The 27,143-nt window shown below is 54.3% G+C and overlaps 1 protein-coding gene across 1 annotated transcript; it reads left to right on the top strand.

Moving 5' to 3' along the window:
* The first annotated feature begins 723 nt into the window (after positions 1–723).
* GALNT9 (polypeptide N-acetylgalactosaminyltransferase 9) lies at positions 724–26,994 on the top strand. Its single transcript, XM_049769218.1, has 11 exons — positions 724–1,506; positions 9,641–9,821; positions 18,099–18,265; positions 19,572–19,746; positions 20,008–20,205; positions 23,258–23,375; positions 24,237–24,422; positions 25,100–25,237; positions 25,707–25,802; positions 26,307–26,474; positions 26,550–26,994. Exons 1-11 carry the CDS (start codon positions 1,260–1,262, stop codon positions 26,694–26,696), a joined length of 1,821 nt encoding a protein of 606 aa, XP_049625175.1. The 5' UTR covers positions 724–1,259; the 3' UTR covers positions 26,697–26,994.
* The last annotated feature ends 149 nt before the right edge of the window (positions 26,995–27,143 follow it).

The raw sequence follows: 27,143 nt of genomic DNA, 5'->3' as shown, positions 1-27,143 counted from the left end.
AGACTACATGGATGTTGGGATTGAACCCAGGTCAATTGTTTGCAAGGCAAACACCCTTTCTGTTTTGCTATTGCTCTGGCCCCTGTTGTTAATTCTTGAATGTTACTGAGCAACTGTCTGGCATCAGGCTGTGTGGGGTCCAGGACTGCTGTGAAGACAGCCCAGACTGCTACAAGAATGCCTCGCTTCGCTCTCCGAGCTCTTCTGCCCCTGTGGTGCTGTGCTTGTGGGCGGGAGTGGCACTGGTTCTTTGCATAAAATCAGGTTAGGGAAGGCTCAGAGTGGGTGGGCAGGCTGGGGTGTGGCTGTCCCCTCCCTGCCGGATGTCCCTCCAGGACCCCAACCTCGAAACTCGCCCACCTGTCCAGGGGACTCATTTGTGCAGGCCTCCCGCCCAGAGCAGCCTTTATTTATTTTATCCATTTGGCCAAAACCCTGCCTTGTGTCCCCTTTTCTCCCTGTCCACCTCTAGACTCCTCCCAGATCGCTTCCAGAGTCAAGTATGGGTGTACAGGCACCCTGGGAGAGCAGGGAGTGGCCAACTGGGAAGGGGGACTACCCCGTCGTCCTTGGCCTGGGTCCCTGGAGCGCACGGCCCCGCCCCGCCCTGCTGTCCCCGCGGTGCGCCCCGCGTGCCTGGTGATGATGAGCGGCCGCGTCACTCGTACCGGCGCCGGCGCCGTAGCCCGAGCAGCCCAGCCAGCGCCCGCGCCGCCCCTCGGCTCCCGGCCCGCAGGCCCGCCCTCTGCGGAGGATGCCGGCTGCCCCCTGCGCCCGCGGCCCCGGCCAGCCCCTGGGCGCGGGGACCTTGGGCGGCGGCGGCGGCCGGGCGGGCTGAACGCGCTCCAGGCCGGCGGTGCTGGAGGAACCGTGCCCGGGGGTGCTGAAAGGGACAGCTCCCGGCGGTGCTGAAGGGACAGCTCCCCGTGGTGCTGAAGGGACAGCTCCCCGCGCCGTGCAAGGGGACCAGCGCTAGAGCATCCTCTGGGCACCATTCTCCGAGCGCGCATCTCCGAGCGCATCTCCGGGGACCATCTCCAGGCGCACCTCTCCGCGCCCGGGACGGAGGGACCACTCCCAGCAGCCGCTCAGCTCAGCCCCGCCGCTCCCTCCCGGGCCAGCCTCCCTCTCCGGGGCGGTGCCCGTGCCGAGGGGCGCCTCCCCAGGCTCATGCTCGCCCCAGGGGCCCGCCTGCTGGAGGCGCCCGCGGGCTCGGGCATGGCCTGCGGGTAAAGGCGGCGCCAGCTCCAGCCGCGTTCATGGCGGTGGCCAGGAAGATCAAAACTTTGCTGACGGTCAACATCCTGGTGTTCGTGGGCATCGTCCTGTTCTCCGTCTACTGTCGCCTGCAGGGACGCTCGCAGGGCTTGGTACAGCTGGTGCGAGGAGGCGCCGCCGAGCGCCGTGGGCGCGGCCGGCACCCCAGGGCGGGCTCCCTGGGCGACCGAGACGCCATCCTGCAGCGGCTGGACCACCTGGAGGACGTGGTGTACAACCAGCTGAACGGTGAGCGGAGTGGAGGCGGGCTTGGGGGGGGGGGGCAGGGGTTCTAACAGCCTCGCCCGGTTTTCTTCCTAGGGAGCTAGTGGAAAAAAGACATCCCTAGGGTTTTGTGTGTGACCCACGAGTTTGGATGTCACCATGCACCCCCCTCGTGCTGGGGTACTGGAGGGAGACTATCCAGGGACTCCAGCTTGTCCCTGACAGAGCCTGTGACATGCTGAGGGGCTAGTCAGGCAGGACCACCCCTGGGTGCTGTGTCTATGCTTGAGGGATGCATCCCCTGACCAGAACTTTGGGAACAGCAGCTAGGGACTTGCAGGTGGTGGTGGTGGGGCTTCACCTGGACCTTGGGGAGCTACAACAGGGATCCCAGGCCATGTTTCCCCAGGAGACTGACACAGGACAAACATTTCCTTTTCCATGGTTCCCAGAGCTCCCCAGCTATGCTGGGTCTAGTTCTGGCTGTGCCCACAAGCTGCCCTGGAGATTTTGGGCGCAGCCTATGAGGGTCGCTGAGGTTCCTCAGGAGCAGCAGCAAGGGTGAGGGACGCCACACAAGTGTGTCTGGGGGGTCTCCGGGCCTTGGGGCTCTTTGGCTGCGGCCTATCCAGAAGGATCAGTCCAGGTCTGCCTGAGATGGCGGGAAGTCCCAGTTTTGTTTTCTGGGAGAGCCGGAGGTTACATAAAACACCGGGCAGTGCTTGGCCGAGGACACGTGGAGCTCCTTGCTTCCCCGTCACTGCCCATGGGGACTGGCCCTGACGGCCTCCAGCTCTGCCCCTGCCAGATCCTTTTCCTTTCCAGAAGAGCTTCGCTCTTTGCTTTCCTCATATCTTTCTCTTCTCCTGCTCCTGTGTTTGTGCCCCTCCCCACTCCTTGGGGGAGACTGTGACCTTCCTGGGGGGACCTTGTGCCTGACACTGGTCTCTCTCAGGATTTGATCCTTTGGGTGCTAAGAGCCCAGGAGGGCCAGCAGAAACAAAAGTCACACCCACTCGGGGGAGCAGTGAGGGGACCAGTGTCAGCAGCACCCATGGTCTCAGGGCCAGAGGACACTCCAGGGAGCCCCCAGGCCCTTCCTTCAGGCCTTAGCCCCCACAATGCTTCTCACTCAGCCCCTGGAAGTGTGAAGCCGACAATGCCGCAAAGCAAGAGGCAAGGCAAACTGCAGCCTTACTCATGTCTCTGCCCCTTGTGCCTGAGGGTCTCTGGGGGTTCAGGAGGACTTAGTGAGGGCAAAGCAGCTCCCACATCGATTCCTTCCCCAGGGGCTGTGCTGTCCCATATCCTCTAAGGAATGGGACAGGTCTTGTTTGGTGCCTGGCACTGCCTCTGCTCAGTATCCATGCCCAGAAATGACTCCACAGGGACACAGTCCCTCCCCCAGCACGCTGCACCAGGTTTTAGGGTGCCAGTGTGCCTGGCAAGAAGGGTCTGCTCAGCAGTGGGGGCCCCTCTGACTAACTGGGTAGGTTCTCTAGACTCCTGATTGGCTCTGAGTTAGAGCTTCGTGTGCTGAGTATCTCCGATCAGGGAGGGAAAGCGAGTCCCTCCAGGACTGAAGCCCCCTTTTATTTATGTATTTATTTATTTGTTTATTTATTTATTTATCTATCTATTTATTGATTTATTTTTGGTTTTGGGGGCCACACCCAGCAGAGCTCAGAAGTTACTCCTGGCTCTGCACTCAGAAATTGCTTCTGGTGGGCTTGGGGGACCATATGGGATTCTGGGGATTGAACTTGGGTCCATCCCAGGTTGGTTGCATGCAAGGCAAATGCTCTACCACTGTGCTATCATGAAACCCCCTTTTATTATCCCTCGAGAGTGTGACCTCAGACCAGGAAGGACAATAGGTCTGAGGAGCTTATCTGGGCATCTTTCTGGCTTCTAAGGGGATGCTGTGGAAGACTGAGGGAGCCCTGTAGGCCAGTGTGGGATTAGGGCAACTGGAGTAGCCCTTGTTTCAACCTGTCTATGCTACACAGTGACTTCACCTGTCAAGGTGCGGCTGTGGGCTGTCAGGGAATGTCCTGCTCTCCTGGCTCTCACCGACACCTGGCTGGACACGCATCTGGGGCAGAGCCTTGTTCTTGGCTTCCATGTCGATGCAACAGCACAAAGTTCTGACTTCAGAGAGGTTTTTTTGTTTGTTTGTTTGTTTTTTGTTTTTGGAAAACACCAAATCGGGGGTTACTCCTGGCTCTACGGTCAGAAATCGCTCCTGGCAGGCTCGGAGGACCATATGGGATGCCGGGATTCGAACCACCGATCTTCTGCATGCAAGGCAAACACCTTACCTCCATGCTATCTCTCCGACCCCAGAGTTTTTTATTTTTCTGGATCACATCTGGCGGTGCTCAGAGGTTACTCCTGGCTCCACATTTCAGAAATCACTCCTGGCAGTGCTCAGGATATGGGCTGCCAGGGAATAAACCCAGGTCAGCCACATGCAAGGAAAACACCCTTTTTCTGTGCTATCTCTTTGGCCTCTGTGTTTGAGTTTAATCCCAGAGATGCTGCCTACTAGATCCAGGGTGCTTTCCAGCTCAGGTTTACCTTCTCTTTCCTCCTGGACTGCTCTGGGCTCTGAGCTCTGCATTGTTGGTCCCCGAGTTGTGGCCAGAGAACCACCACCGTTTTTCAGATATTTGTATTCACAGCAGGACATGGGGCAGTGACCACTCAGGCCACTAACCACTGGCCTCTGATCCTGTAGTATTTCTCAGGTCCCCACTGCACTGATAGACTGCAGGACAGGACTGATGTGAGCGTGAATATCCAGGCACTGACCCCGGCCTGGCCTCATGCTGGCTGGACAGCCTGGGGTGCCACTTCACCAGGATTGAGACTGGCTTCATTCCTCCCCATCTCCATCTCCAGGAGACAGGGCAGCCCTGTGGTGACCAGGGCAAGGTCAGTTTCATGCTCACCAGGGGAACCCAAGCTATCCCTGTCCCGGGCTAGAACACAGATTGGCTCTGAGGGAGACCAAGGGCTCTGAGGAATAATTCCTGTGGCGGTGAGCTTCATCCTAAGTGATTGCATTTACAATTCAGCTCAGCAATCTACATATTTCAGAGGCTCCGCACTATTTTCCGAAAGGACGGTTTATCCTTCCAACTGAATAAGTCAGCCCACATTTCCATAGCACGTTCTGCTGGAGATGTTCCCTGTGGGAGGCAGCCTGGGGCCGCCTGGTGCATCTGCTCAGAGAAGTGCCATGACCAGAGGCTACACAGCGCAGGACCCTCAGCGACTTGTGTCTCTCGCCTCAGTGCACCCCAGACCACTCACAGGCAGAGCCATTCTCTATGCATGAGGTGGCCCATGAGCAGTCTTGGTCTGACCTGGGGAATCTCAGCACATGGTAGATGCTTTCCAGCTTCCTCTCCATGAGATTCCTAAGACACTAGCCAAAAGCCAGGTCCACCTGTGACCACTGCCTCCTGTGATATGGGATCACCTGTAGAGGGGAGAGGATGTGCCACAAAGAGGCGACCAGCACTTGGGGGAAGCAGAGGACTGTCTGTCCCCTCTTCTATCACCAAGAAGCAAGAGGGAGAGATGCTTGGGCCAGGATGTGGGTTGGATCATGGGCCTAGGGAAGTAGCTCACAGGGTCCCATACCAGCAACAGTGAGAAAATACTTCACAGGATCCCTGCACCAGTGTCAGTGAGAAAATACTTGTGTTCCTGAACCTGTGTGAGTGACAAATACTCAGAGTATTTGTGTCCTGCAGAATACTTGTGGCCACAGAGTTTGGATTCAGGCCTTGTACTGCTGCCAATGCATTTTCTGTCTGGGTCCTTGGGGAGCTGTCAGGGGCCTGTCGGTAATGGAATTAGCCATTGTATTTGGCGGGTGCGACTGAGTGAGGCTGGCAGAGAAGAACATTAGCTCCAAAACCAAACTTGACTCTTGGTCTCTCTCTTGATCTACACTTTGGGATCAACAGAGCTAAATCCAGGGTGCTAACCTGGGGTAAGTCTTTGTGGAGTGAAGAGAGCAGCAGGAAGCCAGGAGTTGTACCACGCACTTCCTCCCTCCATCCACAGTCATGGCTGGTCAATGCCGGGTGTGTTGTCCTGTGAATATTTCACCCACTGGCAAGGACACAAGGTGGAATCAGAGCAACAGCACAGTGGGGAGTATGTTTGCCTTACATGCAACTGGTTCTGTTCGCTCCCCACCATCCCATATGGGGTTCTGAGCACCACTAGACTAGGATTGGTCCCTGAGCTTGAGTGTGGCCTCAAACTCAAAATAATACATGAATAAAGGATGCAGGGGAGGAGATAGAACATATGGAGGCTGTGTCATGAGTAGAGCTTCCGTGGAGGGCAGCTCTGTCCCTCTCGTCTGCCCCAGATCTCCAGCGGGCAGCCTATAGGGCACCATGGCAGTGGGCTCAGGCACCAACTCAGGACTGGATGCCCACCCCCAGGTGGAGAAAGTCTGAGAAGTCAAGGGCATGATTTCAGAGCGCTGACCTCTGGACCCCATGTCTGGCCTGTAACTTCCTGTCATGTTCTCAAATGTGTGTGGCCTTTTGGAAGCTGAATGACTGGGGTTTTTAATCCCATTTGCTTGGTGGGAGGTGCCCAGGCATCCTGCGTCCCGCCTTGATGGCTCCTCTCAGCTTCTGTCTGTCCCTTCTCTGCCGCAGACCTTCATGACTCACAGTTCTTCATTTGGGCTGTTTCCTCAGAATCTTGGCGGAAGTGGCTGTGACAGATGGAGACCAGGAGCTTGAGAGAAGTTGGGAACTGGAAGCAGGGCTTCCCTCCCAGCCACCCTACTTCCTTCCCAGCTACCCATGTGAGCACCGGGCTTAGGCAGAGCAGCCTTAGGAAAACTGATCATGGTCTGTCTGCTGCCCTGAGGCTGGGACACCAGCTCTACCCTGCCAGGTGTTGGGCTGACACCCCCTTTCTGACCTGCACCCCCATTTCTATAGGGGAGACAATCACAGCCTGCAAGTAGAATTGAGCCAGAAATTCCAATTTTTTTTGTGAATGTGAGGATGAGTGTGAGTGGTGGTATATAATTATGTGTGAGTATGGGCGTGAATATGAATATGAATGTGGGTGTGAGGATGAGTGTGAGTGTGTTGGCATGAATATGATTTTGAATGAATGTGAATGTTTGGATGTGAGTCTGAGTGTTGGTTTGAGTATGATTTGAATGTGGGTGCGAGAATGAGTGCTGATGTGGGCGGCTGTAGAATTACGTATTAATTATAGAGTCCTGGATGGCTCTGGATGATGGTGATGGAGTGGAGAGGCCTTTCTTGACCAGCCTGGGGCAGGCGCCTGCAACCCCTTCCAGCCAACGGTTCAGGAAATGATCCACAGCATGGGGGACCATATGGGATGCTGGGATTTGAACCAATGACCTTTGCATGAAGGTCCATGCTATCTTTCCGGCCCCCTAAGGTAACCTTTTAAGCAGGCTCCATAAGCTGCCCTACACTTAAATTTGTTTCTTATCCCCTCCATTCTGCCAACGCCTCCTGCTGCTTCTTGCTGAATCCCCTTACACCCCTCAGGCAACCCTTTTGTTACCTTCCATAGACCCCTCCCAGAAATGGGCTGGTCTTACCACCTGGTAAGATTAACATTTTGCTCTGGGAAGGGGTGACAGGGGGTATGAGTGGTGGTGTGTGATTATGCAAGTGAGTACAGGTATATGAGAGTGGGTGTAAATATGGGTATGAGTGTTGGTTTGAGTATGACTATAGGAATGAGAATAAGTATTGATGTGAGTGTGGTTATGGCGGTGAGTTGAGTGAGAGTGTGAGTAGAACCCCCAGCACAGTGGAACTGGAGGTACATTGACTCTGTCACCCACCAAGAATGTGGGTAAGTCTGCCCAGGACTTGACGTGCAGGGTGGGCCAGGCTGGGGGATTCTCTGCATCTGCAGAGCTGGGAAATCAGTTGTCCTTGAGTGAGATACTGCTCACAGAGCCTGTGCTGAGTCTAAGAGGAGGGGTTGAAACAGCAGAGACATGACGCTTATCTCAGGGCAGCTAGGGAGACTGGGAGAGAAGGTTGCTCACTGGGGCTCAGGAGGGAATGTCCAGGGAGAAAAGAAAGGAGGAGGGCCCGGAGAGATAGCACAGTGGTATTTGCCTTGCAAGCAGCCGATCCAGGACCTAAGGTGGTTGGTTCGAATCCTGGTGTCCCATATGGTCCCCCGTGCCTGTCAGGAGCTATTTCTGAGCAGACAGCCAGGAGTAACCCCTGAGCACTTCCAGGTGTGGCCCAAAAACAAAAAAAAAAAAAAGGAAGGAAGGAAGGAAGGAAGGAAGGAAGGAAGGAAGGAAGGAAGGAAGGAAGGAAGGAAGCAGTTTCACACAGACTTTTAGACCAAGAGCTTGATGGGTATTAACAGATGGTAAATACTCAGAAAATGGAAATCAGAGGCAGAGACAGTTAAGAAAGAATTAAACAACTGTCCCTGATGGGTCAAAAAGGGGTCATTTCATCCATGAAATTACCTTTTATGTATAATTGAAATAATTGAGCTAATTGAATGCTCCTCTTAATAAGCATTTAAACCCGAGCATATCGGGTTTAATCCACACTAAAGAAAATAGTGTGTGTTGGGGCCAGAGCATTAGCATAGTGGGGAGGGCATTTGCCTTGCATGTAGATCACCTGGGTTCAATGCCTGGCATCCCATGTGGTCCCATATAGTCCCCTGAGCCTGCCAGGAGTAATTTCTGAGCATAGAGCCAAGAGTAACCTCAGAACATCACGAGGTGTGGCCCAAAAATCTAAAAGAAAATAAAATAGTGTGCAGGCTGGAGCGATTGTACGGCAGGTACAATATGTGCCTCGCACATAGCAAGGGGTTCAATCCTTAGCACTCCAGGGCCTCTAGTATAGACCCAGGAGTAACCACTGGTCATGGCGGGTGTGGCCCCAAAGCCCCCAAAACACACAAGACATAGTATGAGTGTCTCCTGCCTGGACCAGCAGCAGAGACCAGAGTAAAACCAGCTATGCTGTGCAGGGGAGCCAGAGACACTATGTACCAATGCTGTAAGGCCACACGTGACATGGATGGCAGAGATGGTGACTCAGGGGCCAGACATTCGATGTTGGCAAAGGGTTAGCTGTCCCCCCGGGGCCCAGGATCACCATTACCCGGGACGCAGGGTCACCATCACCCAGACAGGCCGAGTGTTCGATTCTCAGTCCCGCATGTTGGAGCAGCTCCACCTCTGGATGTAGACATGAAGCCTCCTGTGCCCTGCCCTGCAACCTCCCGTGGGAGACCCCCGACCCGCGGGGGTGTGGAAATGAAGGTTGCTAGTTATTAGTGGGTTCACTCGAGCAGAACCGACCTGTAAAGAAGAACTAGAGAAATTAGTAAGAGAAGCCTTCAAGGCAACACATGCTGTTCAAAAAGGGGAGTTTATTGTTGGGGGATCAGCTTTTTTTTTTTTTTCCGTTTGACGCTCAGGGGTTACTCCTGGCTATGAGCTCAGAAATCGCCCCTGGCTTGGGGAGACCATATGGGACGCCGGGGGATCGAACCGCGGTCCGTCCTACGCTAGCGCTTGTAAGGCAGACACCTTACCTCTAGCGCCACCTTCCCGGCCCCCAGGGGGGATCAGCTTTTAAGGGCTGAAACACGTCAGAGGTGTTACAAGTTTTCTACCAATCACATTTACAAGCATTCATTGGCATAAACTGGGGCAGGTAATAGGGAGGGGCAAAGAGGTAGACCTGAGCACGTTTTTCTAGAAGGCATAAGATTCAAACAGAGTTCTATAAATTATACTCAACAAGTATAAATAGAACATCAGCTATAATCTTAATAACGTTTTGCTAACACAAAGGCAGGTTGCTCTATATTTTTCTTTCTGGCTGGATATATTGGGCTGCTCTGAATTACTTTATTTGTCTATTTCCTTTGTCCTCAAGGCATGGGTGCCTTTGGTCACGTGGGTGACCAGATTAGGAATTACTGAGGTGTCTTTATGTTCTAGGTTTATCAGCTAGGCTCCCCACACTGCCCAGCCTGGATCCCCGTAGCTCCTGGGTCTGGGGGGGGGGCCAGGAGGGTGTGGGACAGCCCAGATGCATGGCCTGGCCCTTCACCTTCTCCACCTGTCCCACAGGCCTCGCCAAGCCCATCGGCCTGGTGGAGGGGCCAGGAGGCTTGGGCCAGGGTGGCGTGGCAGCCAGGCTACGTGAGGATACGCAGGAGCCAGAGAGCAAGTACGAGGAGTATGGCTACAATGCGCAGCTCAGCGACCGCATCTCCCTGGACCGTGCCATCCCGGACTACAGGCCCAAACGGTGAGTTGGCGTCTGAGTTGCACGCCTGGCACAGAGCTCCCTGTTCCTTCTGGGCACGGTTCCCTGCCACCCTCCTGCACCATTTCCTAGTCCCCTCTGGGCATGGCTCCCTGACATTACATCACACCTGAACCACATCTGCACTCTCATACCTGTACCTTCATATATGCATCATATCAAAGAACCTGCATGAAATCACATATAGATGTGAAATTGCACATGTGTCCACACAATTGTGCATGGATTTGTTGCACATGATAAAACTGTAGGTGTAGGGGGCCGGGCGGTGGCGCTAAAGGTAAGGTCCCTGCCTTGCCTGCGCTAGCCTTGGATGGACCTCGGTTAGATCCCCCGGTGTCCCATATGGTCCCCCAAGCCAGGAGCAACTTCTGAGCACATAGCCAGGAGTAACCCCTGAGTGTTATCGGGTGTGGCCCAAAAACCAAAAAAAAAAAAAACAAAACAAAAAATAAAAAACAAAAAACTATAGGTGTGTGCCTACCTCTATTCATGTGTTCTAGCAGGTATATAAATGTATATGTGGATGTACAGTGTGCTTACTTGTGCAACATGTATTCCCATGTCTCTGTTCATGTTTGGGTGAGCTTCCGCATGCATGCATGTCTCTCTGTATGTCTGTGTTCACCTCTAGGATGTAAGTATGAATGGGTATGTTCACTTGTAAAATCACCCACGGGCCATGTTTCCAACCCTGGGTGGATAGATCTGAAGCAGGGTTGCACATGAAATAATCCAAACCAGGCTGAAGGTGAAACACAGATAGTCTGGAAATCTTCTATGTTGTACCAAGTGCCAGTTGCCTGCACATTTTTGATTGTTGTTTTCGGTACAGTGGGAGAGTAAGAACAGAGTAAGGGCATATAGCTCAGGCTATCCTGAACCAGTCCCGCCCGGGTTTACATGTAAGACAATCTGTTTGGGGATAAAATCAAGTTGTAGGGCCAGAGCGATAGCACAGCAGTACGGCATTTGCCTTGCACACGACCGAGCCAGGATGAACCCGGGTTCAATCCCCAGCATCACATATGGTCCCCTGATACTGCCAGGAGTGATTTCTGAGCACAGAGCCAAGAGTAACTGCTGATCATCACCAGATGTGGTTCAAAGACTAAAAAGAAAATTGCAAACAAACAGATACAAAGAGGGCAGGGTTGATCTTTGTTTTGGGTAAAACAAAGTGTAATCTAAGAACTTCCCCTTTTTTGCTCAAAAAATTGAAAGGAATACATAAATTGTGTTCTTTTATTTTTTATTTTTATTTATTTATTTATTTATTTATTTATTTATTTATTTATTTATTTATTTATTTATTTATTTATTTTGGTTTTTGGGCCACACCCGGCAGTGCTCAGGGGTTACTCCTGGCTGTCTGCTCAGAAAGAGCTCCTGGCAGGCACGGGGGACCATATGGGACACTGGGATTTGAACCAACCACCATTGGTCCTGGAGCGGCTGCTTGCAAGGCAAATGCCACTGTGCTATCTCTCCGAGCCCTATTTTTTATTTTTTTGATGCTTGGGTCATATCTGGTGGTGATGCTTAAGGGTTACTCCTGGCTTTGAGCTCAGAAATCGCCCCAAGAAGGCTCAGGGGACCAAATGGAATGCTAGGATTCAAACCACCATCAGTCCAGAGTTGGCTGCTTGCAAGGCAAATGCCCTATAACTGTGCTATCTCTCTGCCCCTCATACATTGTGTTCTATTGTTTTCTGTAAGAGGTGGGAGCCCCAGATCAGAACTTATAAAACTGGTTGTTATTTTGCATAAGTGTGGCAAAAGCTGGGGAAATAAAAAGAAAAAAAACTTTTTTGGTTTTTTTTTGGGGGGGTCACATCTGGCAGTGCTCAGGGGTTACTCCTGGCTCTACACTCAGAAATCGCTCCAGGCAGGCTCAAGGGACCATATGGGATGCTGGGATTCGAACAACAACCCTTCTGCATGAAAGATCTTACCTCCATGCTATCTCTCCGGCCCCTGAAAAAAAACTTTTAGCATCAAGTAAAGTGGTGAGAAAAAAAAAATTTTTTTTTGTTTTTTTGGGCCACACCCGGCAGTGCTCAGGGGTTACTCCTGGCTGTCTGCTCAGAAATAGCTCCTGGCAGGCACGGGGGACCATATGGGACACTGGGATTCGAACCAACCACCTTTGGTCCTGGATCGGCTGCTTGCAAGGCAAACGCCACTGTGCTATCTCTCCGGGCTCTATATCCTTGTCTTATACATATTAGAACTTTTTCATAGATTTCACTGAACATAAACATTAGAAACTTTTGGAGCCGGAGAGCTAGTAGCAGTAGGAGGGTTGCCTTATATGCAATTGATCCATGAGTCATGACAGACGGTGGTTCAAATCTTGGCATCCCAGCCAGGAGCTATTTCTGAGTGCAGAGCCAGGAGTAATCCCTGAATGCTGACACCAGGTGTGACCCAAACACACACACACACACACACACACACACACACACACACACATAAAGAAGAGGAAGAAACTTTCGAGCCAGAGAGATAGCACAGTGGTAGAGCATTTGCCTTGCATGCAGTGACCCAGGATGGATAGTGGTAGTGGTTCGAATCCTGGCATCCCATTTAATCCCCCAAGCCTTCCCTTAGCAATTTCTGATTTCAGGCTCCAGCCCGAGAACTATTACAAATCTAACAACATTATGCATTTTTCTAGAACTGAGTAAACTAATATTAAACCATTAAAGTTGTATAAATTTTTTTCTGTTTGCAGGGGCTGGAGTGGTGGTGCAAGCCATAGGGTGTATGCCTTGCACACACTAACCTAGGATGGACTGCGGTTCGATCCCCCAGTGTCCCATATGGTTCCTTAAGCCAGGAGTGATTTCTGAGCGCAGAGCCAGGAGTAACCCCCGAGCGTCACTGGGTGTGGCCCAAAACCCCTCCAAAATTTTTCTTTCTGTTTGCAGTGGGACATAGAACAAAACAGTAGCTATAAAACCTAATATAGTAGAGGCGCCAGAGAGATAGGGCATTTGTCTTGCATGCAGGACAACGGTGGTTCGAATCCTGGCATCCCATATGGTCCTCAAAGACTGCCAGGAGCGATTTCTGAGCATAGAACCAAGAGTAACCCCTGAGCACTGCCGGGTATGACCCAAAACAAACAAACAAAAAAACTCCAATACAGTAGAAAACACAGTTTAACTAGCAAATAGGATTGATAACCTAGAAGAAAGTTGCAGGAGGTTCTGAAAGCAGTTTTTCCTCAGACAGTCTTTGGTTGGGCTTGCATCCTCTATCTTCTCTTTCATCTTCTGTGTTAGGGTGCTGAGGTCATCTGGGATGTACAGACCTTAAGTTTCAGAGCTGTAATCTGGGTGGGGGGGACCCGCTGAATAGCTTTCAAATGGTCCCTTTCAAATGGAGCTTTCTCTTTGGCTTTTACCCCATCAGTGACCTCAACAAGCTGCTGCAGGTTGGAGGCCGAGGTTCTCGTACAAAGCACCTTTGGTAGAAGAAAGGCGGTTGGCATTGGCATGTTGGATGTTACCTAGAGTCTTCAGCTCTCTCTCTTTCCTTTCACATCCTGCTTCTGTTCTGCTGAGGGAACCTCTGCTACATGGGTGGTGTGGCAGCTAAACGAGGCTGAGGGATGAATCGGTAGAACCTATGTTGATTGGGGGCATCTTTGCTACCATTTTTTTTGGGGGGGGGTCACACACGGCACTACTCAGGGGTCACTCCTGTCTCTATGCTCAGAAATCACCCCTGGCAGGCTCGGGGGACCATATGGGATGCCAGTATTCAAACCACCGTCCTTCTGCATGAAAGGCAAACACTTTATCTCCATGCTATCTCTCTGGCCCCTCTTTTTCTTTTTTAAGTTGGGCTACACCCAGTGGTGCTCAGGGGTTACTCATGGCTCTATGCTCAGAAATAGCCCCTGGCAGGCTTGGGGGACCATATGGGATGCCGGGATTTGAACCACTATTCTGTTTTGGATCGGCTGCATGCAAGGCAAACAAACGCCCTACTGCTGTGCTATCTCTCCAACCCCTATCTGCTACCTTTCACTGGCATTCCTCCAAGTCTGAATACATTAGCAGCTTTTGGTCCCCTTTCTCCTTTTATGACATCAAACTCCAGTCTCTCCATCTCCAAGGTTACACTGAAACATTCTGGGTTTGTTTCTCTTAATAGCTGTTCAGTGAACAAAGACATCTTCTTTGGTATCATTTCTGTTGATAAATCCATTACCATTCTGGACATCGAGCCATTTGACAGGGCCCAGGATTTGGATTGCCAGCATCACTTGTCCACCTGCCTCAGTGCTTGGGACGCGGGGGTATCTCTGGTTGAGATGCTTTCAGACTCTGAGTCTGCAGAGATGGGACCTGGTTCATCATTCTTGGGAGATGGAGTCTTTCTGGTTTACTGCCAGTAGAATTATCAGCCCTGGGAAATCCTTTAGACTGAAAACTCATCACCACTGGGAAGGCACTCTTCCCCTCTTGTGACATGTATGCAGGAGAACCTAGGGAGCCTGGCATGTAGAGTGAGAAATTCAGGTACATGGACCAGAGCAACATGAAGCCGTTCAGTTCAGGGGCCATGTATACCTATGTTCCTGTGAAAGACATGGCACATTCAGTCAGCTCAAGGGACCTGTCATGGTGATTTTCCACCGGAGGGTAAAGCCACTCACCATTATTGGGGGTCTTCTTGGGTCATCAAATTGCTGTTTGAGCGCCAGTTGTAAAATCACCCCCTGCGTTGTATTTCCAACCCTGGGTGAACGAATCTGAAGCAGGATTGCACATAAAATAATCCAAACCAGGCTGAAGCTGACACACAGGTACTCTGGCAGTCTTCTGCCTTGTGTCAAGCACCAGCTGCTTGCCAGAACTGCCATTTTTTTTTTTTTTTTTTTTTTTTTTTTTTTTTTTTTTTTTGGTTTTTGGGCCACACCCGTTTGATGCTCAGGGGTTACTCCTGGCTATGTGCTCAGAAATCGCCCCTGGCTTGGGGGGACCATATGGGACGCCGGGGGATCGAACCGTGGTCCTTCCTTGGCTAGCGCTTGCAAGGCAGACACCTTACCTCCAGCGCCACCTACCCGGCCCCCAGAACTGCCATTTTTATTGAGTCCAGAGACCATCCCTGGATGGGGCAGTAAGGACAGAGTAAGGGCAGAGAACTCAGGCTATCCTGAGCCAGTCCCTCCCAGGTTTACATGTAAGACAGTCTCTGTTTGGGGGTGAAACCAAGTTGTAAACAGAGACAAAAGAAGCAGGGATGATCTTTGTTTTGGGTAAAACAAGGTGTAATCTAACACATTCACAAGGTGTGGGGTGAATGTCTGCATGTGTGTGACCTGTCTCCTCCCACTGAACTCTAAGCCAGGGTTAGCATACCCACCCCATATATTCATACTGATTTCCCTTCGTAGAGCATTTTTCTAATTAAGCATCAGCTTTAGTTATGCCACAAAGCACATAACATAGATCGTGGTTATTAAGCCTGGCCCAGGGGATAATAAACGAAATATGGGCCAATCTAAATTAAACAGGATCATAAAAATGAAAGGGCTACCCGGAGATCCCGCTCTTTGCTCTAGCCTAGAAACACCCTGTGACATGTTTGTGGGTCTTCGCACATATCAGCTGCTGGGGCTATGAACACAGGTGCAGACTTGGTGTGGGGGAGGGTGGGGAACAGAACTAGCACTTTGGGCCCAAACCCTGCTCTTGGGGTCCCTCTGTCATTCTGCTGGAGGGTCTGTGTGGGGAGCTGCAGGGTTCAGCATAGACGTGCACTTGTCATGTTACATGGGGGAAGCTGAGGGACAGCCCTGCACAGGTGGCCACTGCTCTTGTCCTGAGAGAAACAACCAGTCTCTCCCTGTTTGGGTCAGGCTCCTGGGTTCGGCTGTCCTTCCAGGTCCTATCTCCTGTCACCCCTCTGCATCGATACCTATACTGCCATTCTGGGCAGGAACTGGCATCTTTTATCCCTGCAGGGGTCAACTCTCCCGCTCCCTAATGTGCAGCTAGGCCGAACCCCCTTCCCAGCGTCACTGCTCCGTGAGCCTGAGACGTTGGCTGATTCCAAAGCTCTCATGTGCTCTGGTGACGAGATGAATCGAAGACCACACCCCACTAAATAAATGCTATAGGACCCCCCACAGCTTCCTGGGGCCCCTTCCTGAAATTCTTTTGTTTTTGTTTTTGTTTTTGTTTTGGTCACACCCGGCAGCGCTCAGGGCTTACTCCTGGCTCTACGCTCAGAAATCGCTCCTGGCAGGCTCGGGGGACCATATGGGTTGCTGGGATTCGAACCACCGACCTTTTGCATGCAAGGCAAATGCCTTGCCTTCATGCTATCTCTCTGGACCCTTAAAATTCTTTCTTTACTGCCATTCTCCTAAGTATCATCGAAAATGCATTTCCTTTATTTAAATTTTTTTGGTTTGTTTCACTTTTTTGTTTTGTTTTTTGTTTTTTGTGGTTTTTTTGGGTCACACCCGGCAGTGCTCAGGGGTTATTTCTGGCTCCAGGCTCAGAAATTGCTCCTGGCAGGCACGGGGGACCATATGGGACGCCGGGATTCGAACCGATGACCTCCTGCATGAAAGGCAAACGCCTTACCTCCATGCTATCTCTCCGGCCCCTGTTTCACTTTTTTTTGGCTTGTTTGTTTCTTTCTTTTTGGGTCACACCTGGCAGTGCTCAGGGGTTACTCCTGGCTCTGCACTCAAAAGTTGCTCCTGGCAGGCTTGGGGACCATATGGGATGCTGGGATTGGAACTGGGGTCCATCCTGTTTTGGTCTCGTGCAAGGCAAATGCCTTACCGCTATGCTATCACTCTGGCCCGTTTCATATATTTTGCAAGTTCATGGACATTGTGCATTCAAGTCTTTTCTACACGGAAAATTGCATGAAGCTTTCTTATCAGAAAGCATGTTTCTGGGGGCCAGAGTGAAAGTACACTGGGTAAAGTGCTTGTCTTGCACATGGCCAACCTGGGTCAACCTGGGTTCAATCCTGAATCCCATATGGTCCCCTGAGCCTTCCAGCAGTGATTCCTGAGTCCAGAGCCAGGAGTGACCCCTGAGCATAGCCAACTGAAGAAAACACTGAAAAAACAAACATTCCCTGAACAATGAAAGACCTGGCGAGTACTGCAGCCCTTGCCACTATGAGGCCATAGTCATCAATCCAGCTGTGGCCCGAGCCCTGCCTGGGCAGCTACATTCTGCAGTGGGGTGGAGGCACCCTCTGGGCTGGGCTCCACGTTGACATCCCACAGGCATGCTGAGTTCTTCTTGAGGTCCCATAAAGCACCCCGGTTTGGGGCTTTGGGATGCTAATGTCAATATCCACCATGGGTAGTTCCAGTCACCATGACTGGGTCATGCCTTTACTGGTCATCAATGTAGTGATCACGTTCAGTTGTCATCAGTATTTGTGATCATTGTCTTTATTACTGTTCTTTTCATGGCTGTTAAGTTTTTTTTTTAAACTTGATTGATTGATTGGTTTTTGGGCCACACCTAGGGGCACTCAGGGGTTACTCCTGGCTCTGTACTCAGAAATCACCCCAGCAGGCTGGGGGCACTATATGGGATGCCAAGAATCAAACTGGATTCCTCCCAGGTCGGCTGCATGCAAGACAAATGCCCCACTGCTGTGCTATCTCTCCGGCCCCTCATGGCTGTTGTTTTGTTGTGAATATTGATCACCACCAGGTTCGGTCATTATTATCTGTGGTTACTAGTATCGATCACCATCAGGATTAGTCATCATTACACATGGTTGTTAGTATTGATTGCCATCAGGATCAGATATCGCTCCCTGTGGTTGTTAGTATTGATCGCCACCAGATTGGGTCATCATTACCCTGGTTGTTAGCATTGATCAAGAGTAGTTACCACTCTGTGGTTTGTAGTACTTCTAGTACTTCATGAGAAATCCAGGGAACTCTGCAACACTCTTTCTCCAAGGACGAATGGGCATCATGCCTCTGGTCACCTATGTCTGTAGGTGTGTCCAGGTGCCAGCTCAGGGCCTTGGCTGTGGTTGACTTGGAGACGGGTCACCTGTGCAGGTGGCTTTCATGCAGAGGCTGAACAGGACCTACAACAGAGGTTGCCCATGTGGGTACCATGACCTGGAAGATGGGGTCACTCTGCATCCTCAAATGAGGTATCTCCAGGCTCTGGTGCTCATCCATTGGCACTATCGAGGTCGGGACACATGATTCGAGCCCACCAGTGCCCCATGTCCCTGCAGGTGCCGACAGATGAGCTACCCACGGGAATTGCCACAGGTGTCCGTGGTCTTCATCTTCGTGAACGAGGCACTGTCAGTGGTCCTACGCTCCGTGCACAGTGTGGTCAACCACACGCCCCCACAGCTACTCAAGGAGATAATCCTGGTGGACGACAGCAGTGACCACGGTGAGCTGCGGACCCTGCGAGGGCCCTTCTGGCCTGCTGTTCTGCCACCACCACTCCCACTTGGCCCCAGGCCCCTAAGTCTGGCATGATTCGACTCAGCTAGGAGTGGAGGGAGCCAGGATCTCACTGTGACTCTACCACACCCCTGCACAAACCTCCACAGTCCTGCATACCCTGTCATAGCCCTCAATAGCCCTCCACAGCCCGGCGGCCTCCTCTCCTAAAAATCAGTGTCACAATTCAAAGGTTACCTTTGCACACAGACCATCCCTGTATCCTTGTGACCATCCCTGTCTTTTCTCTTCCCTGCCACCTCAGCCTTGCCTTGCCTTGCCTTGCACCTGGACACCACATTGGCACTGTCCCAATGACCGTGGCACTGAGACAGTCCCTCCTGACTGAGATCTTTGGGACAGCTCCTGGCCCCTCTCCAAAGTGGACCCTAAGTTGCTTCCCATCCCCTTTCCAACGATGATGATGTAGGTGTGGTGGAGCCCTGGAGCCATACTCTAGTGATTCCTCTACGTGCATGGCCACTGTCGGCAGCAGAATGTCCTCCTGTCCCCAAACGGTCACTCAGCCTACAGACACGGACCCCCACCCCACCTGCTTCCTTTCCAGTTGTGTCTCGGGGGTCCAGGTGCTAGGGTCTTACCGAGTCCTGCTCCAAGGCGCAGTTCTGGTGGCTGTATCAAGTCCCTCCTTATCAAACCCCACCAGACTGCCATCTGAACCTGTCTCGCTGCTGCACTGGTCTCTGTCTGAGACCCCATGTGTGTGGCCTGTTCCTCACACTGACCCAGAAACTGGTGATGGCCCAGCCCGGATGGATGTGGGACTCCCTTAGCTGTGTGTCCTCCCCCGCAGGGCCCTGTCCCTATGGCCCGCCCTGGTGGTGTGGCCCCTCTTCACTGTGGCCCTGGCCCTACATGGGCCAGTCCCTACGTGACCCCCATGTGATGGGCACACGCACAGTAGTGTCTGGCGTGGCTCCACCAGTGTGTGGCCCCGCCCCTGAGACCACGCCCCTCTGTGGCCCCGCCCCGCTGCGCGCTTCCGGTACTAGTGTCTGGCGTGGCCCCGCCCACTGGGACAACCACGCCCCCGGGTGGCGCCTTTATTGGTTTGGCCCCGCCCACGCACGCATCGGTCCCCGTGGCCCCGCCCAGGGCGGCTCCTCTCCAGCGTCGTAACCCCGCCCCTGCGTGAACCACGCCCCCTGTGGCCACGCCCACTGTCTTGGCCCCGCCCCTGCGTCCCCATTCATTCATCCATCCATCGGTCCCGGCTTGTCTCCTGCCCGCAGCGGAGCTCAAGTTCAACCTGGACCAGTACCTGGACAAGCGGTACCCGGGGCTGGTGAAGGTCGTGCGCAACAGCCGGCGCGAGGGCCTGATCCGGGCTCGGCTGCAGGGCTGGCGGGCGGCCACGGCGCCCGTGGTGGGCTTCTTCGACGCGCACGTCGAGTTCGGCGCCGGCTGGTGAGGAGGCGCCTCGGGCGAGCGGGGGCGTCCCGGGGGGGGGCCCGAGGCGGCGGAGGGCCAGCTCCACGCCGGGGTGGGGGCGAGCGGACTGCGCCTGCAGGGCCCGGCCAGTGCCCGAAGGCCTGGGCAGCCTCGGAGCCGCTGTCAGCCTTGCGAAGCTTCTGGAAGAGGGGCAGTCGCTCCCCCGGCTCCGCTCCCCCAACCCCGCAGGCGAGCGCTGCCCCAGCCGCCCTCTTCGCCCTCTCTGCCCGCCCGCAGGGCCGAGCCCGCCCTGACCCGCATCCGCGAGGACCGGACCCGCATCGTGCTGCCGGCCATCGACAACATCAAGTTCGACACCTTCGAGGTGCAGCAGTACGCCAGCGCCGCCCACGGCTACAACTGGGGGCTCTGGTGTATGTACATCGTGCCCCCGCGGGACTGGCTGGACCGTGGCGACGAGGCGGCTCCCATCAGGTGAGCCCCCAGAGTGGGGAAAGGCGAGGCTAGGCAGGGCCGGGAGTGGCCGGGCTCTGTGCCTGCGGGCAGGTGTGCAGGAAAGGGGCAACTGCAGCTGCAGCCCATTGGTGAACGTGGGTCCAGAGGAGAGGGAAGGGAGAAGGAAGAGACTGAGGCAAGGACGGGCAAGTGGACAGGGGCTGCTCACGGAGCAGTCAGAGTGAGGGAGATGGTAAAGCGAGGTTCACCCAGGCCAGGTTTCGGCATCCTGTCTCAGGGTTCTGGCAGAGACAGAAACCGTGGGGCCAGGAACTGATCTGACCCCATGTCCCTCTGAGTTCGCCCGTATATCTGGCCCTCTAAGTCACTTTCTTTCACCATTAAATGACGTGCTCCATGCCAAGGGCAGCGCAGAGGGCTCAGTGGAGGCTGCAGTGGGCTCAGTTCCACACCCAAAGGCCTAGCACTGACTACCAGGCCACAAGCTGGGGCCAGTGTCATGGGGTGCAAGCCCAGATCCCCTGGGCCCTGCTTGCTGTTTTGGCTTCTTTGTGAACCAACCACACACAGCATAAATGGAATTTAATTAATTTGGGGGCCTTGTGCTCAAGGATCACTCCTGGTGGGCCTTGCGGAACCCTGTGCAGTGCCAGGGATGGAACTGGGGTTGGCTGCATATGTGCAAGGAAAGATTCTTTTGTTCCCCTTCCTTTTGGTTTTTGGGCCACTCTTGGCGGTGCTCAGGGGTTACTCCTAGCTCTGGGCTCAGATTGCTCCTGACAGGCTCAGGGGATCATTATGGGCAGCAGAGGATGGAACCTGGGTCCATCCCAGGTTGACTGCATGCAAGACAAATGCCTTACCACTGTGCTATCACTCTGACCCCATAAAAGTTCTTTTCTTTTCTTTCTTTGGTTTTTGGGCCACACCTGGCAGGGCTCAGGGCTTACTCCCGGCTCTGTGCTCAGAGATCACAACTAGCAGTGCTTGGAGGATCATAGGGGATGCTAGGATCCATCCTGGGACAGCCACATACCAGGCAAGTTCCCTGCCCACAGTCCTATTGCTCCATCTCCCACAAAAGACTCTTTTTTTTTTTCCGGCCACACCCGTTTGATGCACAGGGATTACTCCTGGCTATGCGCTCAGAAATCGCCCCTGGCTTGGGGGGACCATATGGGACGCCGGGGGATCAAACCTCGGTCCGTCCAAGGCTAGCACAGGCAAGGCAGGCACCTTACCTTTAGCGCCACCGCCCAGCCCCCCCAAAACACTCTTTTTAAGAAAGTTTCAAGAACCATGTCTGAGACATGCAGGGACAGCAGGGACCAAAGGGCAGTGTGGGAGCTGGTGGCTTGGGTGACCCCACTGCCCCCACCTGTGACCTCCCCACAGACACGGCCTTGCGCTGCCCTGTCCTCCGCTGACCTCTCTGTCTACCCTGGGCACAGATGCTGAGGGAGCCTCATACCATGACCCAGAGTCTCTGTCATGGCCATCCTAAGCCCCTAAGTCTTTGTCCGGGCTGTCTCTTGATGCTGAAACAACAGTAGGCACAGGGCTGGCTTTACTGGCAGCATCTGAACCTGGCATCGGGGATCGGCCCCCACTCATGCCCAGGGCAGCCCTGATGCCCTCTGGGGCCCATGAAGTTTTCTGCAATCACCAGGCCAGGCAGGTGCGGTTTTCCCAGGACCATCTGCCTGCAGAGCTCATTTTGAGCGCCGCTCAGAGCTCTGGGCAGTCACGAGAAGTCATTATGGCCATAATAGGCCTGGCAGGGAGCTTGGCATTTCAGTTCTTCAGAGATCACTTTGCTTTTTTTTTCCTATTAAGAAAACGAGAGTGATGCCTGATGTACGTTGTGAACTAGAACTTAACGAGTCAAGCGCTCGCTATTAAGCCAATGGCAGCATTTGGTTTTCTTTTACTGCCGCGCTCAGGCTGGAATCTAGTCGCGGAGCAAATTGAACCTTTGAGCAAATAAAAAATAATCACTTTATAATGCTCCCAGCTCTGCTGGCTGAGGGCCTGCACTGTGGGGCCTCACTGTTACGGAGCAGAACGTGTGGGATGGGGTGATAGCACTTCGGGGAGGGCATTTGTCTTGCATGCTGCTGACTGGGTTTTGAGACGTGGCATCCCATATGGTCCCCAGAACCTGCCAGGATTAACCCCTGAGCACTGCTTGGTGTGGCCCAACCCCCTACCCCCAATCCAACAAAAATAACACAAAAATAACACGTTGTCTTTTGCATTAGTATAGAGGCCAAACTCCTCCCATTTCCTTATCAGAGAGATCCAGGGCCCCTTGGGGGCTGTGTGAGCAGGGAGCACAGTGGGGAGGTGCATGGAGCATCTTTGGGGAGTTTAGGGAGCACAGTGAGCATGGGAGGGCATGCAGGAGTATCATGGGAGAGGAGCAAGAGAACTGTGAGAAGGTGCAAGGGGCACTGTGGAAAGTGCAGGGAGCAGCACAGATGAGTGTGGGGAATACTGTGTGGGAGTTCGGGGAGCATTGATGGAGCAGGTGGGCTCCTGCCTCTTTGGGGGTGAAGGACTTTGCTTCCAGGTTAAACCTTTCCCTGCCTCTCCTATGGTCCCCACTCTGATCTGGCCCCTCCTGCTCTCCTCCTGGGGTGGACGAGGCCGGTGGGTTTGTGTGTCACAGAGCAGGTAACCACACAGCCGTCCTCACTGGTTTCTGTGCAGATGTGGGTGTGGTGTTCGCTGGGGCCTGGGAGGAGGCATAGTTGGGTCCTGGGAGGGACCGTAGAGAGGGAGCACTGTGGGGAGCGAGGTGAGTAACCTGCACAGCTTCCAGCGGGAATTAAACTCCGCAGACTGCACTCGGTGGTGTGGACAGTCTCTGGGGCAGGTGTCTGGGTACTCAACCCCCCTGGGTTCCGTACCCAACCCTCGGGCCTGTTCCCGCTGTGACCTCTGGGAGCTGGTCTGTGACCTGGTCTGTGCTGTTCGGCTGTGCTCTATGAGGAGGCTGAGGACAAGCGGGTGGGCGCCCCCTGCTGGCTCCCCGCTGTCCCACAGACTGCCTTGCCCTGCTCCTCAGGACCCCGGCCATGATCGGCTGCTCCTTCGTGGTGGACAGGGAGTACTTTGGGGACATCGGCCTACTGGACCCTGGCATGGAAGTCTACGGTGGCGAGAACATCGAGCTGGGCATGAGGGTGAGGCTGGGCCCAAGGCGGTGAGGAGGGGCCTGTAGGGGAGGTGGCCGTGGTCTGAGCTCCGTCTGTTCCCATACCGGAGTCAGTTGATGCACTCAGCGCAGCACCCAGGAAAAGCTGCCCGCCATAGCCAAGGCCGTGTCCTAGCGCCCCGTGGCTTTACTGGGTATGTGGGGACCTATTGGGAATCATGTGGGCTGAGCACTGTGGTCCTGAGCTCTGCCTGTCCCTACAGGGGCTCTTGCCTTCACAGAACTGGGGAAAAGCTCTGAGCTTCTGGTGTTGAAGCCCAGCCTCACCTGGATGCTGTGGGGTGTTGTTGGGTGGATGCTGGGGTATTGCCTAGGCACTCACAGACACAGTTTTTTGGGGCCCCAGGAACTTGGGCAGGGGCCACCAGGTGTGTCCTCCTGGTTGGGGGTGCGGGACAGTACCTGCACCTGGGAGTGCTCCAGCCCAGCTGCCACTGACTGTCGAGCCAGGGATGCCTGTGAGGATGGGACACATGTGAAAATGGGGTCACCTGTGAAGATAGAGGCTGCTTTCCCCTGCCCTGTTGCTGTCTGGTGGCAGCAGAAGGTGACTGAGGGCCTCTGAGACTCAGCACATGATGAGCACTTCATGGTATGGACCTGACAGAGTCAGTGGGCTGTGCTGGGGTCAGTATAGGGCAAGACTGTGTTTGCCCTCCCTATTCCCCCAGTGCTCAGGACTCCCTGTCCAGGTATGGTGGGGCAGAGACTAGGCATCCCATGTGGGAGTTCTGGCTCGCCTGATCCCACCCTGGGCTCATTCCGCCAGCCTGGGTCACCATTGGCACCACCGGCACCTTGACTGAGGGTGCCCCTTGCTCCCGCACAGGTGTGGCAGTGTGGTGGCAGCATGGAGGTGCTGCCCTGTTCTCGCGTGGCCCACATAGAGCGCACCCGGAAGCCCTACAACAACGACATCGACTACTATGCCAAGCGCAACGCCCTGCGTGCGGCCGAGGTGTGGATGGACGGGTTCAAGTCCCACGTGTATATGGCCTGGAACATCCCCATGACTGTAAGTCAGGACTGTGAACTCCAGAAACACGCCCCGAGGGCAGCTGGGGCTGCTGCTCTGGGAGGGACAAGAAGCCTCTGGAGTCAGCCTGTATGTGTGTTCCACGTGTGTGCATGTGCTGTTGCTCTGAATATGTTCACATGTGTGTGCGTGCATGTTGAGGGGCTGTTGCCCTGTGGCGGATGATGGTGTTCCCTTCTGGTCTAGAAGAGCCTGTAGATGTCCCTCCCGTGATGCCAGAGCTTGTCCCACCCTGGCACATCCATTTTTGTATGTGCATATGTGTAGTAGCAGGGCCTGGAGCCACACACAACCAGGTGTGCCCCGTGTGTTGGTCTGGCTGAACTGTGTGGGGAAACTGCTTCTCTCAGGGGTTGGTCAGCAGGAAGGGGACATGTGGCTACTGTGGTCCATACCTGGGGCTAAATTTACCATCTTCACCTCCATGGAGGCTGCATGGAGATGCCTGGCACTGTTGCCATAAGAGAAACTGAGGCAGGGGCGGGGGGGGGGATCCCCCAAGGTTTCAGGGTTCAGCCACAGGCTCGAAGTGCATCTAATGGTGGCTGAGCTGACCTTCCCAGAGATCTGACCTTCCCAGGGGTCGAGATCCTTTTGATCAGCCTTGGGGCGGTTCCAGTCCCCAGGCCCCTCCTTGTCTCACATCTGCCTTACAGAACCCAGGTGTGGACTTCGGGGATGTCTCGGAGCGGCTGGCCCTGCGCCGGAGGCTAAAGTGTCGCAGCTTCCAGTGGTACCTGGAGAATGTGTACCCAGAGATGAGGACCTACAACGACACGCTCACATATGGAGAGGTACGGCTCTGGACAGGCACTCAGGGCATGCCTGCAGCACATGTGCAAACACTGTGAGAACATGGATCAGCGTGTCCATGTGTGCGCACTCTCTCACATGTGAGCACATATGAAAAGTGTTCACATAGGATAAAGACACACACAGATGTACATAAACACACATGTACACACACGAATTCACACCAACATACTGTAACAGGTCTGGACACATGCATTCAGGCTGCTGCTCTGCATCTTCACAGGCCTCAGCACCTGCACAAGGAGCACAGGCCTGGGAGTGCTCCAGCCACCCAATGGTCAGGGAGCACACTGCAGGTCTCCATACCCACTCTCAGGGAACCCAAGGCTCTCGGCAATCCCCAGGTTGCACCTGTTTCTTTCCCCGCCCTGGGTGACCCCAACCATGGCTCCCACCTAGCCCCGAGCACCCAGTCCTCACGCAGCATCTCTCCTTTGTCCCTGGTGGCAGGTGAGGAACAGCAAAGCCAGTGGCTACTGTTTGGACCAGGGAGCGGAGGATGACGACCGTGCCATTCTCTACCCCTGCCACGGCATGGCCTCCCAGGTGGGCAGCATGGGTGGGGCACATGGGCAGCCTGTGAGGTATGTGTGTCGATGTGTATGTATGCTCTTGTTCAGGTATTATGCACGAGGCGTCTGTGCACATGGTCATGTCCATATGTGTGCAAATGTGAGGTGAGAGCACATGTTCAAATGTACACATGAAATGAGGTGTGTGTCATGTTCATAAATACATGTGCAGCATGAGGCATGTACATGTGTGTGTGTGGGCAGGACACGTGTGGGGCTCATCCAGAGACCCAGGGGTAAAAGTCCGCTTGCTAGTGACACACACAGCCTGGCCTGAGGCACAATTGGAGGCTTGCCCCAGGTGGGAGGTGGGCAACACCTCCTGTTCAGAGCACACAGTTCCCTGCGGTTGGGAAGTTCCAGTGGGGCCCTACCAACCATCTTGCCCAGACAGAGCCTAGGGAGCAGACAGCCTGGAGGACTCCACAGAGGGAGTGTGCGGGGACTGAGGGCCCTGCTCACACTGCATATCCCCCAGCTGGTGCGCTACAGTGCCGAGGGGCTGCTGCAGCTGGGCCCGCTGGGCTCCACGGCCTTCCTGCCCGACTCCAAGTGCCTGGTGGATGAGGGCAGGGGCCGAGCACCCACCCTGAAGAAGTGCGAGGACGTGGCCCGGCTGGCACAGCGGCTGTGGGACTTTACCCAGGTGAGCCTGGACCGGGGAGACAGGCCTGGGCCCCCAGAGGCTGTGGGGATCCGCCTGACTCAGTGTCCCTTGCAGAGTGGCCCTATCGTGAGCCGGGACACAGGCAGGTGCCTGGAGGTGGAAGTGTCCAAGGATGCACACTTTGGGCTGCGCCTGGTGCTGCAGCGCTGCTCCGGACAGAAGTGGACCAGCCGGAACTGGATCAAGCATGGGCGGTCCTGAGCCAGCACTCACCTGCCTTTCAGGGACAAGGAAGGCCCTGCATGTGCTGACGCCCCGGCCACCCCCAGTGCAGAGCAGACCCTGCAGATGGATGTGAGGCATGGACAGCTGTGCTCCCAGACCCCTGCGGGCAGGGCTTGGAGGAGACCAGAGGCTGTGGGAGGGAGGGGAAGGGCCCAGAAGCGGCAGATGCTTGGAGGCCGGCCTGCCCTTGTTGCCCCGCCCTCCTCGGACAGGTCAGCAAGTGATGACCCAGCCCCATGCCTGTTTTTATAAATAAAGTTTTATTGGCACAGGCCACCCACCCACCTACATTCCAGTCCTAGCCCTGAGGCAGCTTCCCCAGGTCCTTGAGACAGCTCTGTGGAAGACTGCCTGGGAGCTGGGATTCTGGGAACAGGGTTCTGAGATCCACTGAGGAAGTGGAGGGTCCCAGGAAGGCTGCAT

This window comes from Suncus etruscus, chromosome 2 (assembly GCF_024139225.1).
Source record: "Suncus etruscus isolate mSunEtr1 chromosome 2, mSunEtr1.pri.cur, whole genome shotgun sequence".
In the NCBI taxonomy this organism is placed as follows: Eukaryota; Metazoa; Chordata; class Mammalia; order Eulipotyphla; family Soricidae; genus Suncus; species Suncus etruscus.
Note: the sequence above shows the minus strand (reverse complement) of the source record. Positions and strands in the feature narration are given on the sequence as shown.